This window comes from Pyrenophora tritici-repentis, chromosome 1 (genome assembly GCF_003171515.1).
Source record: "Pyrenophora tritici-repentis strain M4 chromosome 1, whole genome shotgun sequence".
NCBI lineage: Eukaryota > Fungi > Ascomycota > Dothideomycetes > Pleosporales > Pleosporaceae > Pyrenophora > Pyrenophora tritici-repentis.
The window spans coordinates 1,309,538-1,327,477 of NC_089390.1; the positions used below are offsets into that span (position 1 = coordinate 1,309,538).

The 17,940-nt window shown below is 52.0% G+C and overlaps 7 protein-coding genes across 7 annotated transcripts; 3 read left to right on the plus strand and 4 right to left on the minus strand.

Moving 5' to 3' along the window:
• Window positions 1-1,834: 1,834 nt before the first annotated feature.
• Window positions 1,835-3,790, plus strand: PtrM4_005090 (IBR domain containing protein; the record flags this gene model as incomplete). Its single annotated transcript, XM_066102750.1, has 1 exon — window positions 1,835-3,790. One exon carries the CDS (start codon window positions 1,835-1,837, stop codon window positions 3,788-3,790), a length of 1,956 nt encoding a protein of 651 aa, XP_065964952.1.
• A 266-nt stretch (window positions 3,791-4,056) lies between these two features.
• On the minus strand, window positions 4,057-6,289 carry PtrM4_005100 (telomere and ribosome associated protein Stm1; the record flags this gene model as incomplete). Its single annotated transcript, XM_066102751.1, has 8 exons — window positions 4,057-4,064; window positions 5,177-5,417; window positions 5,466-5,574; window positions 5,727-5,733; window positions 5,785-5,838; window positions 5,920-6,090; window positions 6,143-6,161; window positions 6,269-6,289. 8 exons carry the CDS (start codon window positions 6,287-6,289, stop codon window positions 4,057-4,059), a joined length of 630 nt encoding a protein of 209 aa, XP_065964953.1.
• Window positions 6,290-7,210: 921 nt separating this feature from the next.
• On the minus strand, window positions 7,211-7,405 carry PtrM4_005110 (uncharacterized protein; the record flags this gene model as incomplete). The annotated part of the gene is made up of 1 exon (XM_066102752.1): window positions 7,211-7,405. The coding sequence occupies one exon, from the start codon at window positions 7,403-7,405 to the stop codon at window positions 7,211-7,213; it is 195 nt and encodes a 64-aa protein (XP_065964954.1).
• A 1,110-nt stretch (window positions 7,406-8,515) lies between these two features.
• On the minus strand, window positions 8,516-8,686 carry PtrM4_005120 (uncharacterized protein; the record flags this gene model as incomplete). The annotated part of the gene is made up of 1 exon (XM_001930525.2): window positions 8,516-8,686. One exon carries the CDS (start codon window positions 8,684-8,686, stop codon window positions 8,516-8,518), a length of 171 nt encoding a protein of 56 aa, XP_001930560.2.
• A 2,093-nt stretch (window positions 8,687-10,779) lies between these two features.
• On the plus strand, window positions 10,780-13,536 carry PtrM4_005130 (Atrophin-1 domain containing protein; the record flags this gene model as incomplete). The annotated part of the gene is made up of 6 exons (XM_066102753.1): window positions 10,780-12,115; window positions 12,169-12,395; window positions 12,455-12,641; window positions 12,688-12,742; window positions 12,788-12,830; window positions 12,886-13,536. The coding sequence occupies 6 exons, from the start codon at window positions 10,780-10,782 to the stop codon at window positions 13,534-13,536; spliced, it is 2,499 nt and encodes an 832-aa protein (XP_065964955.1).
• A 309-nt stretch (window positions 13,537-13,845) lies between these two features.
• PtrM4_005140 (Tymo-45kd-70kd domain containing protein) lies at window positions 13,846-14,574 on the minus strand (the record flags this gene model as incomplete). The annotated part of the gene is made up of 2 exons (XM_066102754.1): window positions 13,846-14,055; window positions 14,194-14,574. The coding sequence occupies 2 exons, from the start codon at window positions 14,572-14,574 to the stop codon at window positions 13,846-13,848; spliced, it is 591 nt and encodes a 196-aa protein (XP_065964956.1).
• Window positions 14,575-15,511: 937 nt separating this feature from the next.
• Window positions 15,512-16,754, plus strand: PtrM4_005150 (Tas, oxidoreductase (related to aryl-alcohol dehydrogenase); the record flags this gene model as incomplete). The annotated part of the gene is made up of 2 exons (XM_001930528.1): window positions 15,512-15,955; window positions 16,011-16,754. 2 exons carry the CDS (start codon window positions 15,512-15,514, stop codon window positions 16,752-16,754), a joined length of 1,188 nt encoding a protein of 395 aa, XP_001930563.1.
• Between the last annotated feature and the right edge of the window lie 1,186 nt (window positions 16,755-17,940).

Here is a 17,940-nt window from a genome sequence, read left to right on the forward strand (position 1 = left end):
CCCCTCAAACCCCATGACCTCTTCCCCCAGGGACTGCGGCCGCCTGCATGTGCTGAAGACGGCACACCCAGCCTCCTTCCAAAATGCACCACGTCAGGCCTGTCGACGGGGATGAATGCTGCAAGTCCAGTTATTGATTCCATTCTGTTTCCTTTGGATAGGGTGCACCACTGCACGACCAGGTTCCGGGTTGATCGCGCTATCGGCTGTCAATGTACATCGTCATTTGCACATGTACCTACCTACCGACCTGGAGGCCTTGACATGCACATGAGCTCCCACTTCTGCAACGCCACGACCCGACCAGGCTGGCGATTCAAGTTGCCTATGGCGCGCTACTTGCTTCTCCAAGCCAAGGTAAACACAAGATTGCGGGGTCGATGTCGTATACCAACGCCTTCGACTGTGCCGCTTTCGTGTCCGCCCTTCACACGTATCACAACCGACCATGTTCGTGGCCTGGAATAGCTCCTCGGACGGATTCCGCGCGTCTGCATAAGATTTTGGCGACTCTTCGGCAATACACATTGGGAACTGTATCCGTTGTGCGCTCAAGTTTGCGTCCAAACCGTTGCCACTCGCGCAAATCTTCAGAGAACTAGCAGCCGGCCGAGTACGTATTGGTTTAGTTCCACCGGATGATCTGGGAAGCACCGAGGATATCGGTCCTGGCCTCGTCGATTGCTCCACCCGGCAGGTGGTACACAGCAAAGTCACTCACGTCACCGATCCAACTGGCTCTTGCCATGACCCGTCATGACCCATTCGTATCACAACTTTCTCCACAACCAACGCCCCGACCGGAATATCGAGCCGGTACTCCCACCGACATGCACTCAGCATCCCAGTATCTCTTCACTAGTCCTAGCAGTAGTTGGCGCCCTCACCTTGTTTTGTCATCACGATGCAGAAGTACCGTCTAGCGTCCGAATCATGTCCCGGGTACACGGGCGCTCTAGTGCCGTCGGATGAGCGTACATAATCACCCCCGACTACCTACCGATTCGTTAGTACCCACGTGATAATCGGACGCTTGCGACCGTTGTCACTCTGGGGACAGCCTTGTATTAATTAATTGACAGTCCCATGTGCGCCGCCTTGCACACCCTCAAGCTTGTACAAGCCGATATTCTCATATGATATAATCAACCTAAAATGTCCAAAACAAACCAAGCACTTGTTGCTTTGCCAAAGTGCTCTTTGTGGCGAGCATTTTGATCTGGCTATATGGCAGATCAGTGCGACATGTTGACTACCTGCTTCTTCACTTTTCATGAATCCCATATTACCACTTCCGCTCCTACTTATCCACCATACCAGAAACAGCATAGTTACTTCACGATGCACGGACCTATAGTGTCTTGAGGATCAACGTCCAAGTACCCTTTCACCTTTGTTACTATCATACATGCATCGCATTACAGCCCTTGGAAGGGCGAACCTTGCTATTTGTGCCCCATATCGTTGGGTAGCATGTGATAGCTATCATGGGCCGGCTCCTGTGGCTGAGGGCTGAAGCTTGAATTCCATTAGTGCTCAGCCTCGTGACTGTCTTGCTCAATCAATACCCTATTGCAGAGTAAACCAGTCCGAATCGTAGCTATGTCGTTGCAGCTGAAGCGTGCATGGTGCTTGTGGGGTGTCACGATGTTGCCTAATCTGGACCAATGATTGGCAACGCCGCCAGGCAACCTGCAGGCAACCAACCGCTCTTCGTTGAGTCAACAGTCTCTGAGTCAAACATCCCGTATCGATGCATTGAGGCTGTGGGTTAGATATAAGTCGAATCTTCCAATATATCTCATTCAATCATACACACTGTCTCACAATCATCATGGGTTCCAGGCTCTCTCGAGCGGTACGGCCGCAAGTGAAGGCCGCTGCCTCGCCAGGCGTAACTTCCCATAATCCCAATATTGACAACGCAAACGCGCACGGAAAATGCCAAGAGCTCACACCCCAATTACCAGAAAGGCTATGCTACGACGACATTACCGTCGCAACCTCAACCATCCCACAGACAACCTCACAAAGACGCAACAGCGCACCTGCCCCGATGTCCGCAGACGCCACAGCCTCCACCGATATGGAGCAGGCAAGAGAGCGATTTTTCAGTTTAGCGGCATACACACTGATGTCTATCCAGCAAGTGGACAGTGAACCTGCGCCCACACCCGCGCCCCTTCCTAACCCAGTGCGAAAGCCGAGTAGTGCTTCGGCCCAAGAACCGGTACAGTGTGTCATCTGCCTGTCAACGCTACCAGACGCAAAAGACCCCAAACACGCGAAGGAGGCTATCAAGCCATGCAGAGTGTGTGAGCACGTGTACTGCGCATCGTGCATCAAGCACATGTTCACCGAGGCGTGCAAGGATACAACGCGTATGCCACCAAAATGCTGTAACCAAATACCTATCCACTACGCAAAGCCTCTTCTGAGTAAAGATAAGCTCGACGAATTCAGGATAAAGTACGACGAATGGCAGACACCAAACCCCCTCTACTGTCCAATACCGACATGTTCCACTTACATTCCAAACCGACTCTTACCGGGCCCAGCAACTACAGGTGGGAAGCGGCCAGACTCTGGGGTAGGAACACCAATTTCAAAGGCCTTTGCGTGTCCCGAATGCAAAGCAAGCATCTGCCTGGACTGTCGACAAGTCACTCACCCCAACAGTATGTGCACTGTTTCGGAATTCGGGGTTGATGCAGAAACAACAGAACTACTCAAGAGCTGGGGTTACAAGAAGTGCCCAAAGTGTGGACATGGTCTTAAGCGCATGTATGGATGCAACCACATGGAGTGTCGCTGCGGAGCCCACTTCTGCTATGCTTGTATGGAAGAATACGATCAATGTGGCGGAAGGTGCATCAATGACGAGGAAGATTACGATGACTATACCAGCGATGAAGTCGAGGACCCGGACGCACGTGAGGATGGGTCACAGGCGGCTGCGATACCCCAGACTCAACAGATTCAGGATGAAAGCGGGTCCGTGCCAACACAAGTACAGAACTCAAACGTATCAGCTGAGCTGGCTTCTCCTCAAGCTGTTGCGCAACTATTGAATCTGGATGGCGGAGGACAACGATACTGGGAACAACAGGACTTGTATTTCGGCGAAGAACCAGGGGAAATTTATCAGAACCGCTCATGGTCTTGTTATCACGAGTTCCACACATGTTCGATCAGCCTAAAAAAAGCGCTAGCTGGCGATCCAGTAACCACTGGCATGGAGTGTGTAAAATGTTGGGGCGCAATACATCCAGAAATCGAGAAGCCTGTCAAGTCTAAGGCCAAGAAAGTCCCAGCAGACGCAGGAGGAACGGCACGAGGTATCCGAAGAGGACCACTGCGGGCAACGGGTAGGCCAAGGGGACGTCCGAGATATATAGCCCCTCGCGGCCTGTTTCGAAATGATGCTACGATTGGAACAGCCCCGCATCTTACCGCCGCCGTTGCATCACCACTGTCTCTGAGCGTACCGGATACTTCGCCCATGGAGGATGTGCGCTACTCGGATCGTGTGGTAGAGACATACGCCAACACGATTGTGACAACGGAGATGAAGCGACACCGCCAGGCATTTACAGACAACTCTGTCGCATCGAAGAAGCCTGCATCTTCCGAGAAGCACTCTTCGGCAGTATTTATCACACCGACACCAAAGTTCAGCCTCGCATACGATTGCATCTTCTGCAGGCTTCTCGTCTGTGCCACGTGCAAAGATGAAATTATAGCTGCCCAGGAAGCTAAGAAGAATGAAGAAGAAGGGGGGAAGGAGTAAGAGCAAAACGAGACGAGCCAGTAACCACCATGATTGATGACTGGGTCCTGAGGAATACCGTAACGGATGCATATATTGGGCGTTCATCCTTTTCCTGCTTAATTTCTTTCTGTCCATGATTTACAAATCTGGACCAAGGGGAACACTTTCCAACATACAACACTGCTAGCCATGACAAGGCATACCTTGCCTCTTCTTTCTTTTCGATATATGGATGTGTAGCGTTTAAAGCGTCCCTGCATGTATAGTAAGATTTGACAACAGGTCTAATACACTCTGTCAATCGATACTGAAGATCACCCATGTTCCCCTTAGAATGAAAGCTCCTAACCCCAGTCTTCCTACAACAACCCTAAATCCCGCACCTCCGTCACAAGGAATCTATCCTAAATCCCAAACTCCTCTTATGAATCAAGGAAAGTGGACACTCTAATGTCTAGCCAACATGAGCAAAAGAGGAAAACATACTGCAACTAGACCTATTAAAATTATGCTGGCGACAGCGTTGCCTAATACACAAGACGAAGTTCAAGTGGAAGCATCTTAGCGAGGTTCTTTACAACTATTTTCGAACAATTAGCATACCGTATGGCGCTCGCATACGTGCTGTAGATTCAAAATCTCTCTTGTCTTTCTAAGCTATGGAAATCTATCGAGGCGATTCGAAATCAGGCTTTGCTCACAGCTACAGTGACTAAATATCCCATCTCTTATTTTACTAATACCTCCACCAAGCTGATAGACAAGCTCAGAGTACAGTCCAAAGGCTGGTTCTATGACATGGACATCAAGGTAGAAAAAGACTACATCACTAACCATGCAGCATCAAGTGGTACGATTTTTGATTGTTATAGATGAGGGGAAACATAAGCACCATAAACGGGGCAGACCACCTGGGGAATCAAAACACAGAATAAGGTCGAGCTCAAGTTGACTACATTTTGAATACCGGTAGATGTAAGTATTTTCGCTCGTTGCCATCTCTCTCAGAGATTCTTGATATTGTGCTTTAGCTCTCCGCTCGTTCGTCCATTCATGAGATAGCTTATTGTTCATTCGTTCGTTTTATCCACAGCTAACTGTCGGATCCAGATACGTCCTGAATTTAGGTCGCGATGAGTGTTGGCGCAATCTATGCGCCCAGGCTGGGGAAGGCGCTGGAGTCAGTGATGTTGGGACCGGACTGGGCTCCACCACGGCCTCCACGGCCACGGCCCTCGCCACGTCCACGACCCTCACCGCCACGGCCACGTCCACGGAACTCACCACGGCCTTCACCGCGACCGCGTCCCTCACCGCGGAACTCGCCTCCACCACGACCACGACCCTCGCCGCCACGGAATTCACCACGGCCACGGCCGCGTCCTCCTCGGGCACCACCCTCACGGGGAGGGGGGGCAAGCATCTTGTCACCGTCAAGTTCGACGTGAACCTTCTCCTTGCGGGCGCGTTCGCGCTTGGCCTTGCCTTGTGAGCCAGCCATGAAGTCTTCTTGCTCCTCACGTGCGAGCGCGGTGCCCTCGGGGAACTTCTTGCTGCTGCCCTCGTTGGGCTTGCGGACGTTCTGAGGGGCAAGGGAAAGCTTCTTCTCAGCGAGCTCGGCGAGGTAGGCGGTGTAGGACTTGCTCTTGTCTTCAGGCTCGGCCTCAGGCTCGGCCTCAGCATCCTCTTTGACGGCCTCCTTCTCTTCAGCGTGAGCGATGGCCTCGCCAGCCTGCTCGTCAGCCAGCTCGGCGTCACCGTCGTTTCCACCCCAGCCATGAGCTGCCTGCTTTTCGTGCTCACTATATAAATGTTAGATATGTCAAACAGACATGTGTAGTCTCTTACGCGATGCCGGTTCTGCTGTGGCGGTCACCCTCGTGACGGCCACCACGACCACCACCGCGTCCACCACGACCACGGCCTCCACGCTGGCCACCACGGGCTCCAGTACCAGTGGGCTCTGATGGATGTTAGTCTGTGTTTGCATGGACCAATGAGGTTTCACTCACCGCCGGATCCCCTGCCGCGGTTCTTGTCAGACCCTACACCGCGATCCCGGAATGCTGTGTCGAATTAGCTAGTGTCCAGTGTGTCTCTCCCAAGCACTTTGGTTGTGTCTTGGATACTTCTTGGGTCCAACGTACCGTTCTCGTTGGCGCTGTCGGTCTGCTTGGCCCTGGTCTGGTGGCTGTTCCTCTCGGGAATGGGCTTGGGGGCGTCGGTTCCATCGCGCTTGCCATGCCTCATAACGGGCTTCTCAATTGCCCTTGTCGGTGGGTCGGCCGGCCTGTTGGGGTCGAGCTCTGGGTCATTGCCTGCGGGGTCATGAGTACATGTTTTTGACTGTGCTGTGAGTCTGCGACGTACCCAGTAGCTCGTAAATGTTCTGCGTTCAAAATTAGCCATTGAACTGGTAGAGGATCACAGCCGCATCGCAAGGCGGCAAGAAGGAGCGCAAAGTTGGACTCGATGGCGGGGTGAGTTGGAGCTTACCTTGGAAGCAATTTGCGACATCTTGACGAATTGGAGCGCCTTTCGCGCTTTGCCCTTCTAGATGCACAATCTGCCGGGTTGAAAGAAGAATGCGAGAGCTTCCCTACAAAAACTAGGGACGTGGCTCTCAGAGGTGGCTCGCGAACGGGGTTATAGACACGATGTTGCGGGCAGGAGGTTTTGGTGGTTCGAAAATCGCCGTGGGTTGCTTCCGTAAGCGAGTAAAGTGGGGCACGGACTTGCAGACTGCAGAGGACAATGAAGCAATGACGCTGCAATTACTGCCGCATACGGCGCTTGCTTTGATTGTTTTGCGTACAACACAGATGGCAATGCATCCAAAGCACATTAATACAGAGGTATTGGTCTGCTACGCCAAAGTAGCCGTCTTCTCGTCAAGTGAAACAAGCGACATGCTCGACGGCACCTCAACCGAGGTTTATCCGTCGCTACAAGTTTCCCTGCCCTCTTTACTGCTGCTAGTATAGACATAGCGCCGCTCGGTTTCAAGATGACTGTTGGCGTCTTCCCTAACATGACTGGCGCAAATAGGCTGATCGTTGCGGGCGATTTCATATTACAATATGTACAAGCAACGTCCCGTCTGCAATATGAAAAGACAGGCTGCGCTGTCGAAGAAGAGTGCATGTTTGATACAAATCCGCCGCTTCGCAAGAAGGTGCTCAATCAATTTCCTTCACAAATACACTGGCGCAGAAACCGTCCAGACCGAAAATGAACTTTTTGAATTTTCCCCAATCCGAGACTCATGGTCTCATATCCAACTCCATTGTGTGGTCGTAACACATGGTCATATGGTAAAAGCAGTTATTGCGCCCGCTAAACAGCGTCATTAAGAAGGGTATTAGTCGGCGAGATTCGTATCGTCCTTTAAACATGTCCGCTCTAACCTTCTCTTACTGTTCCATCATCTTCATAGCATCATCTGCTCTCATACATGGTCGGAAAATGCATGCTGGCGGACAGTCCAAACGGGTCGGCATCGAGCATCGGATCGTACGGGTCGAAAAGGTGGTTGTTGTTCATAGCGTTGAAAATTTGGCCGCCGTCGTTGGGTGCTAATGAGGTTGGACTGGCAAAGGGAGGGTTCTGCGATGGCGGCATAGGCGGGGGCATGTTGTTCGAGGGCGGAAAGTTTTGCTGGGGGAATGGTCCGGGGCCGGCAGAATGGTCGCTTGGGTCATCGTGATCGTAGGAGTCGGCTTGCTCCTCGTACTCCTGCTCTGTACAACGAAATCAGCCTAGGATTTCAAAGTCCTATACGTAAATAGGGGAAAAGGAAACGGGTCAGCTTGCCAAGTTGTGACATGTGGTCCGAGAATTGTGCCTGATAGAAAGAGGAAGGACCACTGCTCTGTGTCATGTTATTTGCATTGGTGCCGACAGTGGATGGAGTCGACAAGCCATTCGACGGAGGCTGGTTGTTGGTCACTAGAGAGGGTCGCTGGGCGCCCATCATGGGCGTGAAGTTTGACCTAGGGGGCTGCGGCCGTAGTGGCTGCTGTTGCTGTTGCTGTTGCTGTTGCTGTGAAGGCATGGGCCCAAAGTTGGGTGACACTGATTGACCATGAGGCATAAAGTTGGGCGAGCGCGTTGCTGATTGAGCAGGCGAGGAAAGATGGGAGCCTGGGGTAGGCTGGGACAATGGTGAGCGCTGGATAGGCCCATCCGGTTGAATCATGGCCAGTCCATTCGAGGCGTCAAGCTTGGGCGGGCCTTGTAGCGAGCGCCGCTGTTGCTGTCTATTCATCATGGCACGTTGCTGCAGAGGAGCCTGGTTGGGTGAAGTATGCGCAGACACTGGGGCTCTGGTTGGGCCCAAGTTTGGACTACCAGTCTTTGCACGCAACTCAGCCTGGACGTCGATGCCTGAGGAAGGAACAGTGGTTAGCGCATGTACATGCAAGGCTGGGGTGTTTAGAAAATCGGGGCTACCTTTCTCTAGTAGAATCCTCTCCAGTAGAGAATTCTTATACCGGAGCATAAGGCATTCGTCGGCGGCGGTGCGGTGACTGTTTTGCAGGTTCTGCAGCGTATCCTCATGGTGCTTAATGGTGCTCTCCAATTGCTTGATGTACTCAGTACGGCGCTCACGGAAGGCGGCTTGCGCCTGCCTGTTGCGCTGCTTGCGCTCTTCTGAAGTGGCATATATCTTACGAGGCTTGGTTAGTGCTAGCTTGGACACGGTGATGGGCTCATGAATCGGAGCAGTCATGGCAGGCATAATCAAAAGCAGAGGTGAACGGGAAGGCTCACTGGTTTACGGCCGCCTTTGCGCTTCTGCTGCTGGGGCTCCTCCTGGGTATATGTCTCAGCCAGGCCGGGTTCAGGCGACGATCCGATAGAAGACGTGGAACCATCGCGCTCAGCCTCCGCCTTGCCCACGGGAGCCGTCATATCTGTTACGAGACTATCTCCCATGTGCGGCCACCGTACCCCTCGGTGCTGATAGAGGGGCACAGAGGCGCCAAGAGTCTTGCTCGAGGCGACGAAGGCAGGTAGATATGGATGGCAAGAGGGTCAGGTCGCTTAGGCGCGCTTGTGATGGGCAGCCGCAGCGCCGGGTCGAATAGCGAAGCCGTGTGTATGGGGTTTTGATAATGTCTGATAAGAAGAGAGCGATCGGGCCTGTGTGTGGTCGCGCAGTAGTTGTGAGGTAAGCTCTTGGGTAATGGAAACAAAGATGGGCTCGAACGGAGGGGCGGAGGTGCTGGACTGTAAAAGGCGGGCGGACCACTCTCTCTTTTGCCCAGATGGCTCCTCCTCCAGAGTGGTTAAGGCGCAGTCGGACGGCCAGCAGAAGATTCCTCTGTGGCGGGCAGCAAATGGCACGCGTGCTCCCGCTGCTGGCAGCTGGGCACCTCCAACGCGCAATGACGGCCAAGCGGGCGGACGTGCGGTTGGCCGAAAGCTCAGAATTTTCTCGCGGGGTGCTCACGCTGCATCACGGCTCTGGCAGCCAGGCTTTGGTTTGGAGCAGGCCTGGTGGAGGAGGGCGGACAGGCCTCCTGTTGCCGAGCTGCATAAAGATACTGCATGTAGCAAAGCGGGCGTCTAGCTCCCGCGCCACTAGAAGTTTTTCCTCAGCTTCTCCGGCTTCTCCATGGGAGCTGACTGCCAAGCACGCGACGCCGTGCCGTGAGCGACGGCGAGTCCCCACGAGACTATGTTTATATGCGACGCTGTCGCAATTCCCTCGACGTCTTCATCGCAGCCATTGCAATTACATACTTTAGAGGAGCCCGTCGCGTACACATACGCCAGCGGGCTAGCACAGCCGTTGCTAGTCACTGCCCATTGACCAATGCCCTAGCCACCTGCATCAGCCGACACCGACCTCGGAGCTGGTAGACTGCCCCTGCCCTACCAACACGCACACACCTCGGCCGGATGAGGTCATCACACGCGCACCTCGACATGCACCCAACGCTGCTCGCTGCTGGCATTGGTGCTGACCTTGGCCTGTTACCTCCGTAGCCAGGACGAAGGCAACGCGGCCGCCCGCAAGAGGCCACCGAGTTCTCCGTCACGCGCTTGATCCTTGCGGAACTTCCCGTCGATACGAGTCCAGCTGCTTACGGGAAAGAGCTGTCCATGGCGACTGCCTTGCGCTGCGACTGTTTACATGCACGCCTTCCCGACATCGACCATGTCTATGTACTGTATGCACCACCTGAGCCCTATTAGCCTGAAGCAGCCGTGGCGTCGTCGCGCTTTTTCTCGGCTGAACCCTCAGGTGACCTGAACACGGTCGAGACTCGCACGCCCAATGCTTGCTTGATCCACATGCACTCCCACTAGCATTGTCACTGAGCACTCCGACGGACAAGACCACCGACATGAACCCGCGTGTGTTGTATCTACACATGTCTTCGTGTCGCCATCTCCTGAGAATCTGACTCTGACTTCAACACGCGGCTGTAATCAGTGCGTCCATGCACCTGGCCAAAGTCGTGCAAATGCTGCCAGTTGATGAATCTGACGCGTGCATGACTACCTAATCATTCTCGGAAATCTCTTTTCTGTCAATATGAACAACTCTCCTCTAGCTCGTGAAACCATCCTGTCTCCTAGAGATGACAGAGCCCGTAAAGGCATGGCTGTCATCTCATGTGCGAAGAAAGGAATCCCCCTTCAATCTTGTCTTGCCCATTTGTTGCCGTGTGCTCGAGTGCGTGGAAAGAGCAACCTTCCCCAGCCGCTTACCCTCCAGCCGCAATGGCATCCACCGCATTCGTGTCCAGCTCCCATATGCACCCATCTTGACAATGCAACCCCCAGCCACAGTCCTCACTCGCCTACCAGCATATTCAAGCATCGAAATAGGCTCATATGACTTTTCCCCCTGAATTCAGCAGTATCAGATCCCGCATCAATCACTCGGTCAGCTTCTAGTCGCTAGTCGCCAGCTTTGCGCGCAGTACATCCTTCACGAGGGTGCTTTGCAGTGTCTTGCCTCCACCAAGACATCCCGCTGACGGTAGGCAGCAATGACTTTTTCCGAAATCGCGGGACGGCTGCTGAAAGGGTCAGGACATTCGCAGCCGCCGCCTGGCAAACATCACCTACCATCTGACCTCGATCCCTCTCCGGATCGCACCAGTCTGTCTTCTCTCTTCGCTTCACCCGAGTCTGATTGCCAGATTGTAGGCCGTGACGGAATCACTGGTAGTCAACTCGGCGAACCCAGAGGTCACTCAATTGCCTCTCTCTGGGCGAAGACCCGGCCTTTATCAGATATTCGTGAAGTCACCGAATCAAGCTTTGCTGATACCTTACCACGCAATATTATGGCCAACAACATCCTCCAAAGTAACTCTCGTACAGACATGACACTAAAACCATCTGTTACATCGAGACGACGTCCGAGCAACGACACTCGACACGGTGAGAACGCTGAGCCAGACAGGAAGAACAGCGTCGAGAGTAACGGCATTCGATCCCTCTACCGTGGTCCATCTTCTCCAACACCGTCGCCTAAAAGCCCTGGAGACAACGACAGCATATCCAGTATATATAGCGTCCCACCAAGCAATGTGCCACCGCGATCATCCTCACGACCTCGTGCATACAGCACATCCCGGCCCCGACAGCAACCGCAGATACCGCCCATACAAATAACACAGCCGACGGCAACGGCGACGCTTGACGCGATACCTACAATGCAACCTCCAACCCCTAAGAACAGTGCAAATGCTATCCCTGGGCATGGACAATCACAGTCTCCGTTGCGCCATGTCGCCGCACGCTTCGATCCTATATCCAACGACACCAACCGACGCGTACCCTCCAGAACGTTTGTTCGCGATCCAATATCGAAAGAACTACTAGAATTCCCGTCGCATCGGCATCCTCGCATCGATCTCGGACTAGACTTATCTGCTGGCATATTCGTGGGTGGAGGCTCCATTGAAGGGACTGTGCAGATCAACGTCGACGATGCAGAGCGGATACGTCATAGAAGGACTCTGGACATCGCTCGGATATCTGTCGACCTTCTCGGAACCGAGGAAGTCAGCGGCAACAGACGAGCTGTGTTCCTGAACTTGGCTACAGAGCTTCTCGACGAGCAAAACCCGCCGCCTCAGAATATGGTAGATACACAGGAGCCAGTAGGCTCAGACGATCTATTCTGGCATCTAATGCCCTCTATGACGAATCTTGCATTCAACCTTAGCTTACCACTCAATGTCGGACCCCCGCCCTTTCATTCAAGAAACGCCAGGATCAGATACATACTTTGCGTTTCTCTCCTTATCCGTGACCAGGGAAAGCAGTACATTGTTAGGACATCCGAAGATGTTTCAGTACTCTCCGTGTATGATCGTATGGGCTCTGCAGGTTGTCAACCTACAGTAGCAAAGCTAACAGCACGGCAGCTGAAAAGGCGCTCATGTCACTACCGAGTCCGTTGACTGCCTCAGACGAATGGATCAAGCCCCGCGATACTACAGTGGAAGTCATCCGAGTCACTGCTGGTCTACATCGACAAGTCTGGGTCAGCGGCACCAGTCTTTACGTTGACGTCCACATCGCCAACAACAGTCGCAAGACGGTGAAGAAGATCGAGCTCCAGTTGGAGAGGGATATACTTTGCTACAAACACGTTTGTTGGGCAGGCTCGATATTTCATTACACGACGATACTAATGGGTACGCTTGTTAGGCTGCTGCATCCACAATGGAGAAGTCTGCGGGTCAGGCTCGTATCTTTGACAGCAACGAGCGGTCTATACTAAGCAAAGCAACGGTCAAGCACGGCTCCGCCGGCTGGCATGGTGTATCGTCATCTCAAACCCATATACGTACCTGTGATCTCGAAGTACCTCGTGGGCATGCTACAGTAAAGTGCGGTAGGTCACGAGTCTGTACGCTGCCATCGTGATGCTGATAGATTAGGGAAATATTTTGAAGTCCGTTACTTCCTCAATGTAACGGTCGGTAGCGCACACACGTCAGTATTTGTCTATACATCGCCTACGTAGCTGACAGATTCCAGGAAGCTTGTCGCAGTTCAGCTCCCCATCGTGCTCATTCATATGGTAAGTCTTAATCAAACCTTCTCCAGCTCCAACCTCACTAATCATCAGCCTGTAGAACTCTCTTGATGTAGTCCCCAACTCCGTCGCCCAAGTCGCCATGGCTATTGAAGAGAAGCGTACAGCACGCCAGACCCCATTACGCCTTGGTCGCCGCCCCTCACAGTCCGTTCAAGGCCGTGCCTTTGCAGCGCCGCGGATGCAATCGTTGGAGCGCATGCGCGCCAGGGACGAGGTCATTCAAGAGCTGGGTCAAGCGTTGGAACAAAGTCCCCGCAAGTATGCTCTCCGCCGCGCAAACTCAAACTTTGATTACCGCACACCGCCCTCGAACCGCAAAGGCAGGATTCTTGGCGACGGAGAAGCTGCCGACTTGCAAGACCGCCTACGACGGGTAAGGTCAAACGAAACCATGGGCTCTAGACCCCCAACAATTCATAGAGGTAACTCGGAGAGTTTGAGACGTGGCGCTGGCTCAGCTTTTGGCTTCCGAGAAGCCGAAGTCCGTGAGGATATTGAGCTGGGGGGGTTGGGTGCGTCGGGTGATGGGCTGCTGAAGGAGAGATTAGAACGGACTAGTGATCGACAGTATAGGTTTAGCAAAAAGAGAAGTGTAGAGAGGTGGAGGGGTGTGGCGAATGTTGGGGTGGGGTGGTTGAAAGGGGGAAATGGCGTCAAAGATGATAGGGAGAGAGATGGCTGGGTTTGAGTGCGCGGCGTTTTGCAGCGTGTTGGATATACCGGGTATGAATTGATGATGTTCTTTGTTGTTTACTTGATACAGAAATGAACGTTGGATAATGATATTTCTAGGTAGGAGATAATCTACTTTATCCACGTAAGGCGTTCATGACTATATGTACATGGGCATAGGATAGGGTGCTTCGCTTGGTTAGTACGTCACTGTGTAAGATTGTTGTTCAGAATATGTACGATAAAACATGAATATAGTCATCTCATTCGTTTATTCATTTTTCAATACTATACAATAATATACAGTCATGATGGAGTTCGTCCCTTATGACCTGCTCTTGCCAAGCTCAGATTGCGCAGTAGATGTCGGTCCACCCTTGACTCGCTCGCCGCCAGTGACCATCTTCTCGCCCTCTGTAATATCATGTAGCGCCTGGCTGGTAATGGGCTCCTTGGCATGTGACTGCGCCTGCGCCGTCGGTCCACCCCTTACTGGCTGCGCCTCACCCGTAAGCTTCTTCTCTGCCTCGTTGATCTTGCTCAGCGTCTCCGAGTCGAATGTACCCGAGTGGTTGTTGGAGTTTGAGTTTGTGTTGTTGCCTGATGATGCATTTCTCGTTGCGTTGTTGTTGTTGTTGGTGCTTCCAGAGTTTGTCAACGCCGATTGAGCGACGGCTGTAGGGCCACCCTTGAAAGGCTCATCGGTACCCGTGATTAGTTTCTCGCCCTCGGTGATGTCGTGGACGACTTGCGAAGTAAGGATCTGGCCAACGTGCTGCTGGGCTTTTGCGGTTGGGCCGCCTTTTACGGGCTCGTCGGTGCCGGTGATGAGTTTCTCTGCGGCGGTGATTTGCGAGATGAAGGCTGGGTCGACTTGAATATTCATAGCGACAGCAGATATGGAGAAGGGACGTGTGCTGTGGTTGCTGAGGTCATTGACGTTGAAAAGGGACTGCTTGAAGGGTGTCGGTCTTGAGGAAGCGGTGATGGGAGTGCTTGCTTGTCTGGCAGCAAGGAAGACACTGCGGTTGATGCGGAGGAGTCTGGACGCCATTGTGACAATTGGTGTGTGATGATGAGTTACTATGGCTTCTCTTCTAAATCTCCTTGATCGGTTCTTGTAGAGGGTATGTTTTAAAAAATGCAGAATGGCGCAGCTTTTTGTAGTGTGATGAAGGACTGATGTAATGCCAATATTCCGTTTTTTACTTTTGACGCAGCCGTGTTCATGCAGGCCGGTGACGTTTAAACTTGGTCGGCTACCTAGCTATGGACTTTTGTGCTACTTTACTATGGAACGTGCACCTTGCAATTTCTGCATCTATGGAGATGACATGTAATCATTGACCCTGAGATGCAGGTACCATCACCGATGGCTGCGGCGAGTGTGCGATGCGCAGCTGCGATGTGGTGGAGCCATGATGTCAGCATTCTGGGGAAGACGGCCAGCGATCCTTAAGCTAGCGATAGGCTAGGACCACGACATTTTCTCGATGTGACGATGTCGATGTTCTAGAATTGATTACTGGAAGAGCGATCAGAGATGCTGAAGACTCACAATGTCGTGTTAAGAGGGTTGCAACTTTGACGTCTGGCCAATTCAGGACCGGAGATTACGGTATTAACGGGATGGCGCATGTGGACTTGTTCCAAAACAGACACCAGTTCCATGGGCTTCAACGATTGGATTGTTTTAGCGGTGAATTCTATTCCAGTATCCAATAAAGAGTATATTATGTCACCTTTGAGTGGCAGCTTCAATACATAGGGACAGTACCGGGATACTGCAAATATGGGTTCTGGCGGCGTTAACGCACCATCCGACACACTTCCCGGTCATTGTTCCAGGAGTTGAAGGGTATAAGGGATATAAGATTATATGGGATAAGAGTAAAATTGATAATACAGTACAGTATTGCAAGCACATTTCCAATCCTTTCTCAGTCCAGAAACTCGCAAACTCATCCCATCTTCATTTGGTAGCCACCAAGATGTCTTTCATTAAACCCGCAACACCAGCCTCTCTTCTAGGTTACCATCGCATCTTGAGCCCTACAGCAGCTGTTCGCGTTTCTCCGCTTTGCCTCGGTGGAACGAACTTTGGGGAAGCCTGGAAAACCACACTGGGCGAGTGCACAAAAGAAACCGTGTTTGCTATGCTCGACTACTTCTACGAGCAGGGCGGTAATTTTATCGATACAGCTGTCAATTACCAATTTGGCGAGAGCGAGGAATGGATTGGGGAGTGGATGGAAGAAAGAGATGTTCGGGATGAAATGGTAGTAGCCACAAAGTTCACCGGCATGCAAATCACCGAGCGAGAGAAAGAAGGAGGAAATCGATGCAAGAGTAATTACGGTGGTAACAGTGCAAAAAACATGTTCACCTCCATTGAGCGATCTCTCAAAGCACTGCGAACAAACTACATCGACGTTGTAAGTAGACCCCTGGCCCTTCAAAAACACCATCATCAAACTAACGACGCTCCAGTACTACACCCATGTCTGGGACTCCACAACATCAATTCCCGAACTCATGAACGCACTAAACGATCTTATCACCTCCCGCCGCGTTCTCTATCTAGGCATCTCTGATACCCCCGCCTGGATCGTCGTAAAGGCAAATTGTTATGCTCGGCAACACGGACTGCGCCAATTCTCAATCTACCAAGGTCGCTGGTCAGCCGCTGATCGCTCTTTTGAGCGCGAAATCATTCCGATGTGCCTAGATGAGGGTATGGCTCTTGCGCCCTGGGGTGCCCTCGGTAGCGGAAAGTTCAAACCCAAGGCAGAGAGAGAAGACCCAGAGCATCAGGACACGAGGAAAATACAAGCAATGGTATTGGGCAACGAAGAAGAGGTCAGCCAGGTGCTTGAAGCCATTGCCGAGAAGAAGAATCCTGTACCACCGATTACTTCTGTTGCTCTCGCATACGTAATGCACAAGTCGCCGTACGTATTTCCCATTATCGGAGGCCGCAAGATTTTGCACTTGGAAAGTAATATCCAGGCTCTTGGATTAACTCTTACCGAAGAAGAGATCAAGGATATTGATGGGGCATATGGGTTTGAGATGGGATTCCCACATGGATTTCTAAATCCAGGGAACACGGCAATTATGGACCCAAAGGATAACGTATCTAACGGGTTGGCGGGCCACACGGGTTGGCGGGACACTTTTGCCAAGCCCCCACCAACTCTACCTATGTACACGATGCCTCAACAACAACACTAGATGGGACCTTCTAATAAACGTCAGATACAGACTGCCATTCAAGCTCTTAAAGAAGATGCGACACTCTCCTTGCGACGCGCTGCAGCTATCTATAACGTCTCTCGAACAACACTAAGCTATCGACGCGCTGGACGACCTTCACAAGTAGATTGCTAGCCTAAATCGTTGAATCTGACAAAGACTGAGGAGAGCGTAGTTATTAAGTATATACTTGAGCTTATTACGTGCAGATTTCTCCCTCAGCTCGCAGCTGTAGCTAATATGGCCAATTCCTTGCGCGCAGAGCGCAATCTAGGCCAGGTTGGCTTAAACTAGCCCAGTATATAGGTTAAGCGCCGCCCTAAGTTCACAATGAAGTTTAATCGCAAGTACGATTATAAGAGAGCGCTCTGCGAGGATCCGAAGGTTATCCGGGGCTAGTTTAGCCTAGTAGCCAATATCAAAGCCAAGTACGGCATCCAGGATGAAGACACGTACAACTTTGATGAGGCAGGCTTCATAATAGGCCAGATATCAACTAGAGCGGTTGTTACAGCTTTAGAGAGACGAGGACGGCCAAAGTTAGTGCAGCAAGGCAACAGAGAGTGGACAACAGTTATCTAGGGCATCAACGCGACAGGGTGGCCTATTCCACCCTTCGTCATCTTCAAAGGCCACTACCACCTCTCTGCCTAGTACAAGGAGGATAGCCTACCCTACAATTAGGTTATTGCAGTCTCTGAGAACGGCTAAACTACAAATGAGCTTAGCCTGCAGTAGTTAAAGCACTTTGATGAGCATACAAAGAAGAGAGTAGTTGGCAGCTACTAACTGCTCGCAATTGACGGCCATAAGAGCTATAGCTCACTCAAATTCCAGCAATACTGCAAGGAGAACAAGATTGTTACTATCTGTATGCCTCCGCACTCATCGCACCTCCTACAGCCTCTTGATATGGGTTGTTTTGCTCCTTTGAAGAAGGCGTATAGGCGCCAAGCCGAAGATCTCATGCGCAACCGGATCACTTACATCACGAAACTTGAGTTCCTACTATGCTTTATACGCGCCTATAATGCTGCAATTACTTCTAGTAATATCTAAGGAGGGTTTCGAGGCGCTCGATTAGTCCCTTTTAACCCAGAACGGGTTATAACAGCCCTTAACGTCCGGCTGCGTACTCCATCACCACCACTGCCTATCAACAACG